Raw genomic sequence first — 11505 nt, forward strand, 5'->3', positions numbered from 1 at the left:
CTTTCCCGCCAGGCGGAACCTTCGTGCAGTAGCCACCGCGTCCCCCCGGAGCCGGCGCGACGTACCGCCCGCCCATGGGGGACGGCTTTGGCCGCGTACCGTGGCACGGGCGGCGGCGGGGCCGGGATGTTCACGGCGGCTGCCGAGAGCTTCCTCAGGCAGGCGAGGTGCGGCGGGGGACGGGGGGACAGCGGCGGGAACCCCTCGGGCCGGGCGGGGGGTCCTGCTCGGGGCTGAGCGGGGAGCCGGGCGGAGGGGAGGGCGGTGTGTACCGACCCTGCACCCCGGAGCTTCCCAAGAGGGCCGGGAATGGGGGCCCGGGTTCCTGACAGCCCCGACTCTCCCGGCAGGGAGATCCAGGAGGAGGAGCTGCGGAGATTCGGCGCCCGCGTGTCCGCCCTGCTGCAGGGCCCCGAGGCGGGCCCCGAGGCCGTGGATGGGCTGCAGAGGCTGCACCTCACCGTGGCCGCCACCAAGTACCCCCGCAAGTGAGTGGCCTTGTGTGTCTCGGGTGTTCAAAGAAGCAAAGCGTTACCTTCCTAACCAAAAAGAAAGGAAGGGGGTGGGTTAGGGCTTTAAAATAACACCCTGCCTTGAAAGCCCTAAGTTCAATATAAACTCAAAGCCCGTCTTTGCCTTTCACCCCCTTACTAAGAGAAGGTGCCCATCTCCTTTTGCAGCAGGAATAACAAGGGTTGATCTCTCTGAGCCCTCTGTCAAACTGCATTCAGAAGTGAAGGTGATGAGATGGCATCAGTCACTGTCAAGGGGGATTATCCCGAAGCCAAGAATATGCAGGAAATAAACATCTGAATTTTTTCTTGCCTTGTGGTGATGTTTACTGTGACTCTTGCAGGCTCGATGGCAAGTTTGTGGAGCTGTTGCAGACTGTGCTGTGCTCACCCAAAAGTCCTGAGCAGATTCAGGTGTTATGTGCTGCCATCCTGAGAGAGATGTCACCTTGCAACGATCTGATCCTCTCCTGTGATGAAATTCAAGATACAAAGCTCTTGAGCCTGGTATCCTCCATCCTTCTGGCTCAGGTAAATGGCCTGTCAAGTCAGAGATTTTCCTTTGTCAATATGGATTTGCTTTTTGATTGTTCCCTGCTCCTGAGCTCCTCCCTGAGCTCAAGGAGAGTGAAAGTCAATTGGAAATATGTAGAGAAAAAGCAGAGGCATTTCAATGTTCATTTAAGGAATCTCATTATTCTACTTTACGTATGAAAAAATGGCAACTTTTTTGTGTGTAGCACTTAACAACAAAAAATGCTTAAAATTGTAATGTTTAGACACTGAGGTCTTGGAAGCAAAATGAACCTTTAGTGCTGGCTGCTGGAATAGATTTCAAATCAAGGCTGCTTGAACCTGGAAAGCAAAAGATTTTAGAGTGAATTTACTACTACTTCTTATGATATTGGCTTTCATGTTCACATATAAAAACTATACATAGAGCCTATAAAACATGTAGGGCTGTAAATGCAAATGACACTTCAAAGATCCAGATTCTTCATGGAGAGAAGCAAACATGAGGACCTTCCTCCTGTTTGAGTGCTGCCTGGGGAGCAAGCTGGAAACTTCTCTTTTTCCTCTCCTTCTTTTACTTTTATTGTGCCTGTTAAAGGTAAAATATTTTTCTGAAACTTCTCATTCTGAGTTTCACTGTGTGCTTAGAAATGTCTCCTGTTTCTGACATTCATCTGAGTCTACTTAACTAAAGGAAGTGAAACAAACCAGCAATGTGCTTATGTGCTGCCTTACAAAGCTCCTCTCTCCCATATCCAGCCTTGAGACTGTCCTGCAGTTCCACAATCCAAAGCAGCCCCATAGTTTGGGACCTGTGAATTCAAATTGCAGAAAATCTCTGTAAAATGTGGTAAAATCATGTGTGCTGGGATTTCTTTTTGTGTTTGATGCCTGCTGGAAGAGACTGTACAGTGTTGGTCTCTAGTGATGGTAGATTATCTGTCTGTCTTTACCTTTGCTTTATTTTTCAGGGAAATAAGGGTAAAGTGGCTGCTGTGGGGCAGCGTGTTGTGAAAGTCCTTGAAAAAAGACTGCCCGAGGGTCAGAGTGCTCGGTTCCTTCTTCCTGTCCTGGCAAATGTCATCAGCCTTTCACCAGAATCTCTAACAGAAGGTAAATCCATAGGAAGGGCTGAGATTGCCATCTGACTGTGAGCTGGGTAGTGATCAGAAGGCTCTCAGTTGGAAACTGCTGTCAAAAGTGACATCTCTGCTACAAGGAAAGAGAACTTACTGGGTGAGATGTATTCTACCTCACAAAACTGGGACTGGGCCTTCCAGTCAAGTCCTGGCTGTGGGTTTGTATAACAGGATCATGTACTCTAGCTGAGGTCTCCAGATGCAGTAGGAGTGTGAAACTGTAGCTGAAGAGCATCAAGCAAAGAGAGGGAGAGGAACAGAGATGTGCCTGTGCATGTGGTCAAGAGAGCAGCAGAAGCACCCGGAGGTGCTCTTCATCACAGAGGCAGCACTAAATGGGTAGCAGTGAGTTAACCTAGGAGAGCATTCCAAGCTTAAAATGCTGGGGAGTTGTGAGCAAGGGTGAGATTCTGGGAGTTCCCTGGGAGGTTTGTGTGCCTTGTGCAGTGTGCAGGAGAAGCTTTGGGGAGGATGTTGGGCTGGGTGCGTGGGCTGGCAGAACAGGCAGGATCACCTGCCCCAGCTTCTGCAAGTTGCCAGTCAGGGATTTGTGCCTTTGGCTGCAGAGCTGAAGCCAGACACTGTCTGAAGAGAGTGACAGTGTTTTTGCACATTCCTCCTAATAGCAGCTGTGGATGGAGACAAAGGAACAAGTATCTCTTGAGTGATCTGGTTCCAGCACTCACTCCCTGACTGAGGTAGTATGAGGAGTACAGGACACCCACCTCAGCATACCAGTTTCTTTATGGATTGCTGGATCAGAGAGTGGTCTAGGCTGGAGAAAAAGCACAGCAATTGAGGATTAGCAGGGACATGTTACAGAAGCTGCTTCTCTGCCCAGCCCAGCAATGACCCTGTCACTTCCATTGTACAGAGCAGACCAATGTTGTTAGTAAAAAGCTGGCTGACTGGCTGAGGTATGCAAGCATTCAGCAAGGAATGGCTCAGCCCTCTGGAGGCTTCTTCTCCAGTCCCAGAACCAAACAGGTGAGTGCTGAGTTGCCATAGTGACCTTTCAGGGGCATTTGTTAGTCTGTTACCTGCTGGTTTGGGTTCCCAGAATCACCATCTTTTGGAAAATGGTAGCCTAGAAGTGCTACTGTTCTTCAGAATGGGATATGTGAAGACGCATAGGAAAGCAAAGTAGGGGGATTTACAGCTCTGAGATTTAGGACTTCAGCTGTAGAGCCAGAGCTTTTATCCTTGAAGTAGTTTTAAGAGAAGAGTCTCTTAGTGACCATGTAGTTCAGAGTAAAAGGTGATTGCAGATGAGACCAGTGTCAGAGTAGCAAAGTTGAGTGTTTCAGCTGGGGAGGGGGATCTGGCACAGTTGGCTTTTCTCTCTGGATACCTGCCCTCCTGCAGGACCCCAAACAAAGGCTACTTATCTCCATGGGCTTAGTGGGTTTTCCCTGCCCTCTCACTTAGCTTTTCCCTGGGGCTCTGACCTGCTGCATCTTTTCTCTCAGCCTGCTCCTGTCACAGAGGTGGATGGTGCTGTTGCCACAGACTTCTTCACAGTGCTCTCAGTGGCTCAGCACTACACACAGGACCAGTGGCTCAACATGCAGACCTTCTCCATGCTGAGAAGCTGGCTGCTGTGCTATGGGGGCAAGGAGCTGAACACCACTAATCCAGGTAGGGATTGAAGGTCTGCGGGCCACTGTGCCCCAGTAGGGCTGTGTGCTTTCAGATGTTGTATGAGGTGGCTGCATCAGCAGCCCAGCAATCTCCTCCCTTTCAAACTGATTAGGTATTAGGAAGAAGTTATTCCCTGTAAGGGTGGGGAGGCCCTGGCACAGGTTGCCCAGAGAAGCTGTGGCTGCCCCATCCCTGGAAGTGTCCAAGGCCAGGCAGGATGGGGCTTGGAGCAACCTGGGCTAGTGGAAGGTGTCCCTGCCCATGGCAGAGACATTGGAACTGGATGAGCTTTAAGTCCCTTCCAGCCCAAACCATCCTGTCATTCTATGATTCCAAGTGACAGGAATGTGGGCAAGAGTTCAGAGATCTTGGACTCGGAGGAGGGAAAGTTTGGGAAGGAATATCACTAAACCTCCTGACTGATACTTATTGATCCTTCCTTGGAGAATTAGTTGTTTGGTGAGTCTCCTGTTTTCAGGCAAAGCCTCATGGATTCCTAGGAAGGAAGGCCTGGATGATGTGAGACAGCATCTCCTTGGTATTCTTGTAACATTCCCTTCTCCCTCAGCCTCCCGTTCTTCACTCTGCACCCGGGTTCAGTCAGCTGCCTTTCTGTTGCAGGGCCACTGTGTGGGTGACATTGCCTGTGATGAGCTGACACATGTGTTGTTTATTGTGCAGGTGACAAAGCAGGAATGGACAGGTCTGTCACATCCATGGTCTCCACTGCACCCACGGCTGGCCGGCTGCTTCCCCCCAGGGAGCGTCTGCGGGAGAAAGCCTTCGAGTACTGCCAGCGCCTCACTGAGCAGAGCAACCGGCGTGAGTCTTGCCATGAGCCCTCCTGGCAGTCTTCTTGGTAGTGTTCTCCAAAATATTTCTGGTTCACTGCATGCTTGGGCTGGGATCTCACTCCCTGGAATCCACAGTTCAACTCCTAGGGATAGGGCCTGCTGCAGCTGCTGGGGCAAGTCACTGACCAGCCCTGAGCTGGGGTTTTGGGAGGGATTTGGAGGCAACAGCCAGGTCCTGCCTCCTTGATTTGCAGGAGAGGCTGTGGGACTTGGTTCTGATTGGCCTGGAATGAGGTTCAGTGTGTTTTCCTGCCTGCCCTGAAGTCGGGGTTAGTGCTGCAACTGACAGCCTCATATTCCTGTGTGGGTTCAAAGCTTAACTTGGACTCATTTTTCTGGCAGGACCCCTGAAGAAAGATGATGGAGACCTGCAGAAAGCTGTAAGCACACAGAGGTGGGGCTGAAGCTCTAGGAGTTGTGGCTTCCCCCACTCCAATCTTACTCTCTGCTCTCCTGCAGTGTCTCATTGAGGCAGTGACAATCATGGACATCATCTGCAAACAGGACTCCTCCTACGTGTGCCGTGCTGTCTCCTTCCTGAAAGTCCTGCACAGCAGGATCTGTGGGGATGCCTCTTACGCCAGGGCACTGCTGCCCATTGCCCAGTTCTTCCTGAACCACAGTAAGTCTTCAGCTCCCACCCCATCCTCCACAATCCAGTCTTGCCTGCTCCAGCACAGCCTTTTGTCCTGGCAATTTGCTGCCTGCCAGAATAATTCCGTCTCGCCTGTGCTCTGGTATGGATGATCCCACCCCAGGAGACCCAGGAGCTGGGGTGTCCCATGCTCTTTAGAGAAACAGAACCCAGATCTGTCTTAGCCCCTGGAGCCCTGGCCGGGCTGCTGGGTGGGTTGTGCTCAGCAAGGTGCTCTGTCCTCCCAGGCAAACTGGCAGCTGTGGACTCGGATGCCATCTACAAACACCTCTTCACAGATATCCCAGCTCAGCTTTTCCACAACCCATCACTGGCCTTCGAATTTGTCCAGTTCTGCAAAGACAACAGTCAGTTCTTCACAGACTCGTCCATATTCAGGCAGAGTTTCCCAAATCTCTTCAAGGTACAGCGTGTTGGAGCAGCAGAGGGGAACGCCTGCTTCACATTCCTTTCCATGCCCTAGAACTTCCTTTGTGCACCCCAAAGCCCACCATGTGCCTCCATGGCAGTGCTAGGGAGAGCACAGGCAAGAAGGACTGTTACAAAACAAGTGTGAGTTCGAAGGGGAGGAGGGTTCTGGGTGTGTTTAGCACTGCCAGGAGAGGAGAGTCTGGGTTGGCAGGACTGCAGAGGACTGGGAAGCACAGTGAACGCAGGACACAGCACTTTGTTTCTGGAAAAGTTTAGTAACTTGCAGCTTGCCAGCCACTGAACCAGCTGCCAGAGGCCTCTGTTGAGCTTCTAACAGGCTCCTGGGTTTTTGACCAAACCCTCAGACTTCTTTGGTTTTGCTTTTCAGACATGACTTTCCCTTCCCCATTCCATCTGGTCATAGTGTGGAGTTGTCTGGGTGTGTGATAGAGTAGCAGGGATAGTGCAGCAGTTTGTGCTTGTTCCTTGCAGTTCCTGGCGTGGAACAGCCCACCTCTTATCTCTGAGTTTGTGGACCTTCTCCCGTTTCTGCTGGATGCAGGCACGGCCATTGAGATCTTCCATTTGCTGCTTGACCTGCCCTGTTTGACAGCAGCTCTGGACGTCCAGCTGAGGTAATGCACCTTCCCTTCCTCCCACTTGTTAATCAGCACCTTGACACTGACCAAAGCCCAGTAGCCACTTCTGACCCTCAGCTGTCATAGAGCAAGAGCCATCACTGCAGGGTTAACACAGGGCTGCACAGATGTCAGCCCAGTTTTCCTAGTAATGTGTTGTACATGGGAAGAGAAGGTGACCAGCTCTCACATTTCAGTACTGGACTGTCTTTGGAGCTCAGGGAGCTGTTGTCATTCCCCTCTCCCTATCCAGCTCCAAATGGTTGCCACATATTTGAGGCTGCCATGAGCTACCACCTCAATACAGAGGTGCAATACCAATTCTTCCTTCTCTGCTCTTAGCCCTATTTTTGGCTTTGTTCTCCTGGAGACACACAGAATTTTCTTCCTGAGATCTTAGGAACTGTGAGCTTCCAGGAGGATGGGGTAGGACTGGAACTGGCTATACCGCTGCTCTTGTCCTCCTGACATTACAGCTCTTTCTGCAGTGCTTAGAAAAGAGAATCATCCTAAAGGCAGATGGTGGTGGGCTTAGATGACTGAGGGATACAGTGCCATTTTCCCTTTCCCGGGCATGACACAGAAACAAGTCTGGAACTATTGCCTGAATACGGGGGGCCTGAGCTCATCAGGTTGGCTCTCTGGCTTCCAGAGAGCCTGGATTAGACCAACGTGCTGTCCAGTGTTCAGGATCCCAGCTCTGGCCTGGCCCATTCTCAAAGTGCAGCACATTCTGTGTGTTCCCTGCTAGGGCAGCTGCTCTTCCTGCCTCCGAGAAGTCCAGCAGCGACCCAGCTGGGAAACCAGCCAGGTGTCTGGAGGCCTTTCGCCATCCCCTCTACAAGAGCATGTTCCAGTATCTTCTCCGCACCAAGTCTGCTCCTGAGGATGCCCCGGAGAGGTAGGAGCCTGCCTGGAGTGTGGTTCAGCCATCCAGCTCTGGGAGGCAGCACTGGGATTACTGGGAAAGGCACAGCCACTCTCAGCTGGCGTGAGGTGGATTTCTCTTCCCTGTGTCAGCTTTGCCAGCACTCAAAGGCCTTGTGGGGGATAGGGAAGGGCAACTGGGAACAAACCTTCAACAGAAACTCTTTTGCCCACAGTCTGGTTCCACTTCGGCAGCTGCTGGGATCCCTGGCTGGCAGCCCAAGGGTGGTGCAGTGTGCAGAGACTGTCCCTGTCTTACTGGAGCTCTTTTTTGGGGTGGTGGCAGAGGTAGGTCCTTTTGGGAGGAGTTCTGTTCCCAGTTGTGGGGATCTCTTGTTATGTGAAGAGCAGTTGTAGGAACAAAATTGTTAAGATGCTGCAGCTTTGAGAGAGGGGTGCATGAGGGGAGGGTGGGATTGATACTGGCATGAACAGCACTGAGCTGGCCACTTCATCCAGAGAAACAGAAAAGCTCTGTGATGCAGCATCAGATTCACTCTGCTCTCAGTCAGCTGTAAAGGAGAGAGGTGAGAGCACAGTGTGTACCTGATGCCTGCTTTGTGCACTGCTCCCCTCATAGATCAGGCAGTTTCTCTGCCTGCTGTCTCACCTGGCTGGTTAGTTTGGGTTTGGCTGCTGGGAGTCACTGGTACTGCTGAAACAAGGGCTGACTTTCAGTTTGCAGATGGGTCTCTGATAAACCAGCTGGGGGTGCTGCTGCTGCAGAGGAGTGACCAGCTCTATGAGATCCCGTCATTTAAAGAAGATGTGTACAGGTGAGATGGGACAGGAGGCACAGCCCAACTCCCAGCCCTTCCTCCTGGCATCCCAGGGCAGCCCAGGAGTCTTTTCAGTTGTGGCCCAGTCCCTGCTGTGACACATCTTTGAAGGGTGCACAATGGGGGCTGCACCTTCATCCCTGCTGGGAACATCCAGAGGGTACAGCCCTGTGCCAGTGGCTGGGTGCTGCCAGCCCCTCCTGGCTTTGGGGATCACCACCTTGCCCTGGTCTGAGCTGTGCCCTTTTCTCTGCTCCAGGGTGCTGAGCTCACAGCTGGTGATGCTCTGCAGGCTGCGCCCTGCGCTCGTGGTGGAACTGTCCACGGAGATCCTGGAGTTCTCGGGAACAGTCAGCAACATCCAGAGCAAGGAGGCCATCTTCACCCACATGGTGGGCAGGACCGCCTGCTGCTGCAACTGCACTTTGCTGCTCACCTTCCCTCTCCTCCTCTGTCCTAGCATTAGCTAACCTAATTTTCTATTCCCTAAAAGTTATTCAGTTCCCTTTCCCTGTGCTTCCTTCTGCCCTGGCCTCAGGTGTGGGCTATCGGCGAGTACCTGTCGGTGTCCTACGACAAGCGCTGCACAGTGGAGCAGATCACGCGGTTCTTCGAGACCCTCGAGGCTGTGCTCTTTGAAATCACCCAGCTCCGGCCACAGGCCAGCACCCCCAGCTGTGCCCCTCGTGCCATCAGTGTCCTCATGGCCACCTTGACCAAGCTGGCAGCCCGCAGCCAGGACTTGATCCCCAGGTGAGCACCAGCAAGGGGTTGAAACGTGCAGATCTCATGCGTCCGAACATGGGTTTGCTGTTATTAATTAATAATTGGGTCTGGCAACTGGTGGAACCTGAAAAAGGGCAGAGGTGAGCTGTGGAGGGGCACAGTTTGGGGGGAGTGAGATTCATCTGCTGACTAACACTCTGTCACCTGCACTAGTCTGTTGGAGTTTACACACTTGAGTTGTGATCTGGCTGGGTGCAAAGGTCCTGCCAGTTGATATCCATGTCCTTCTCTCCTTCAGAGTGTCCATGTTCCTGTCCAAGATGAGGACATTTGTGCAGAGCCCTGCTGTCACCTCTGTTTACTGCGAGGAGGACCTAGAGGAGATCCTTATTCGGGCAACTGAGCTCATGAACCTGCTGAAAATGCCCAGCGTGGCTCAGTTTGTGTTCACCCCACCGGTGGCCAGCACACGCTTTCAGAGGGAGGTGAATGACTCCCTCCCTTTGGCCCTCAGGATGGTCACCCAGCTCCTGGAGCCAGCTCCAGGCTCCGTGCCAGTGTGAGGGCAGGAGGTTTCTGGAGTAACTCACTGGACACTGCTGACACTCAAGGCTGAGGCCCTGATCTTAACTGGAAAAGAGGAACAAATGATTGTGAATGAAACAGAGAACAGGAATAAGGAGAGCTGAGGCTGTTCTTCTGTCTGAGGCTGTTTGTATTTGTGTCCTAGTGCCTGTTGCTTTTTTATCTCCTAAGCTTGTCTTATCCCTTCCTGGTGAGTATGCATTGAAAATCCTGGTGGATTTGTGCAAATGTTGCAAGAGAGTGAATGTGTGCATTAATACCCTGCCAGCACACCCTGTGCCTTTGGAGATGTACTTCCCTCCCTTCCTCTGCCTTGTTTCCCCATCCCTTTGCTCTCACTACACCTGCACGTGCTGCTTTTCTTGCCTCTCCGTGCAGCAGGTCGAGCAAAGGCATGTGTGAGCTGGAGCATGCAGGAGTGACTGTCACATCTGGGAGCCCTCACCACTCTTCTGTCTCACCATCAGAATGAACACAGAGAGATCCAAGAGACAGCTGTCAGAGCAGGGCTTAGAGAGATTTATTGATCCAGTTTATTGTTGATACAGAGCATTTCTTAACATCCACCGAGTCCGACAGGCGCCATGCTGTGCTCAGTATCTGCACCAGAGTTTTATACACATCCGAGCTGTACAGTATTAACACACAGGGAAGTCAGTCCATCCCACTGCTCCTCCCTGGAGAAGCCAGCCCTCATGCACACTAGTAAATAGCAGGGTTTATTTACAGTCTGTTTCAATACGTGACTGCACTGTGAGCGACACACAGCTCTGGGGCTGTTTTCCAGCTCCAGGGGTGCTCAGTGGGTTGCGCTGGTACTGCTGGAACGTGCCAGGATGCAGCCCCAGCGCTGTCTAGTGCAAACCAAGCCTCCCCCCAAGCCCTGGCTCCGGGGCAGAGGGGAGTAAGGAGTGCATGCAGTTTGCCCAGGGGCTTCAGGCAGCCCATTTCAAGTTCTGTGGAGGACGACAGGCCAGCATACCTACTTGATTGAAAGTGAAGTGATTCACCAGGAGCCCTGAGCCTTTGCTCGCCTGCTTGGTAGAGCGAAGTCAGCAGCAGGAGGATGCACTGCTCCCAGTCCCTGGTGGGGCAGCACCCCAGGCCAGGGCTGTGAGCATGGCCCAGCAGAGCAGCAAGGCACTCGTGTCTCAGAGAAGGTGCCTGGTCCGTCTTGCCTAGAAAAGCAGGCCAGGGTGTGTTGAAATCCAGTAGTGGAGCGTTTCCCTTGCATGGAGTGTTTTGACATCTCTCTCCTCCTGCAATGTGCAAGACTAAGCACAGGAACCAAAACTGCAGCAGTGAGGCGTAACTAGAGCCAACCCTGTTTTAGCATCACAATCCTCGGAGCACTGTTGTTGTGAGATGCCGTGTGAGTATCTGATCTGCTGCCAGAGCCTGGACTGTGCAGGGTGTGATGGAGGGCTTTGCCGCAGGCTGTTTTAATAGGGTTCAGCTAAACTAGGTCTCAGTATCTGTCTATATGTGGAAATCAGGTCGGGTTTATCCCGTTAATGGTGCTAAAAGCAGAGGGAGGACTCGGCGGGCAGGAGGCCAGGTGTGTGGGAGCCCAGGCAGCCACACGATGGAGCTGAACCCTCGGCTGAGCTGACACCGTGGTCAGCAGCAGGTAGCAGAGCAGTTCCTGGGATATTCAAAACTCCTCCCAAAGGGAGTCTCTGCTGTCCATCATCACCTGTCAGCATTTCAGCAGCACATGCTTGGGAGATGCTCTGAGCAGGACACGGAACAGGGTGGCCTTGCAATGGGCTGGAAAAGCTGGAGGGAGAGGACCAGGACATGGTGCCAAGCTGTCGTTTGTCTGCCTGGGCTGGTGGCAGTGCCGTGTGCTGCTGGGGTCACTCAGGTTCCTGGTGGCACCAATCTGTGGGGACATTCTGCCAATCAGTCCTGGGGGCCTTCAGCCGGGATCCTGGTGCCAGAGCTGGGCAGTAAATCTGCGGAGCAAGGCCAAGGGAGTTCTTCTCTGCAGGGAGCTCTCCCCGGGACTCACAGGAACTGCTGGTGGTGTCAGCCCTTTGCCATAGCTGCTTCCCATCCTGAGGCAGGGCTGGAGCCCTGCGGCAGAAAGGCACCTGAGTGTATGGCACCAGGGGAATTCACT

At 52.7% G+C, this 11505-nt stretch overlaps 1 protein-coding gene across 1 annotated transcript; it reads left to right on the plus strand.

Moving 5' to 3' along the window:
* Positions 1-121: 121 nt before the first annotated feature.
* AP5Z1 (adaptor related protein complex 5 subunit zeta 1) lies at positions 122-9358 on the plus strand (the record flags this gene model as incomplete). The annotated part of the gene is made up of 17 exons (XM_082292505.1): positions 122-167; positions 351-488; positions 857-1043; positions 1997-2138; positions 3039-3151; positions 3634-3802; positions 4487-4627; positions 5002-5039; positions 5119-5281; positions 5542-5717; positions 6218-6360; positions 7115-7264; positions 7467-7578; positions 7969-8066; positions 8329-8461; positions 8608-8822; positions 9094-9358. The coding sequence occupies exons 1-17, from the start codon at positions 127-129 to the stop codon at positions 9356-9358; spliced, it is 2424 nt and encodes an 807-aa protein (XP_082148631.1). The 5' UTR covers positions 122-126.
* Between the last annotated feature and the right edge of the window lie 2147 nt (positions 9359-11505).

The sequence above is a fragment of the Coloeus monedula genome, assembly GCF_965178545.1.
Source record: "Coloeus monedula genome assembly, chromosome: 16".
In the NCBI taxonomy this organism is placed as follows: Eukaryota; Metazoa; Chordata; class Aves; order Passeriformes; family Corvidae; genus Coloeus; species Coloeus monedula.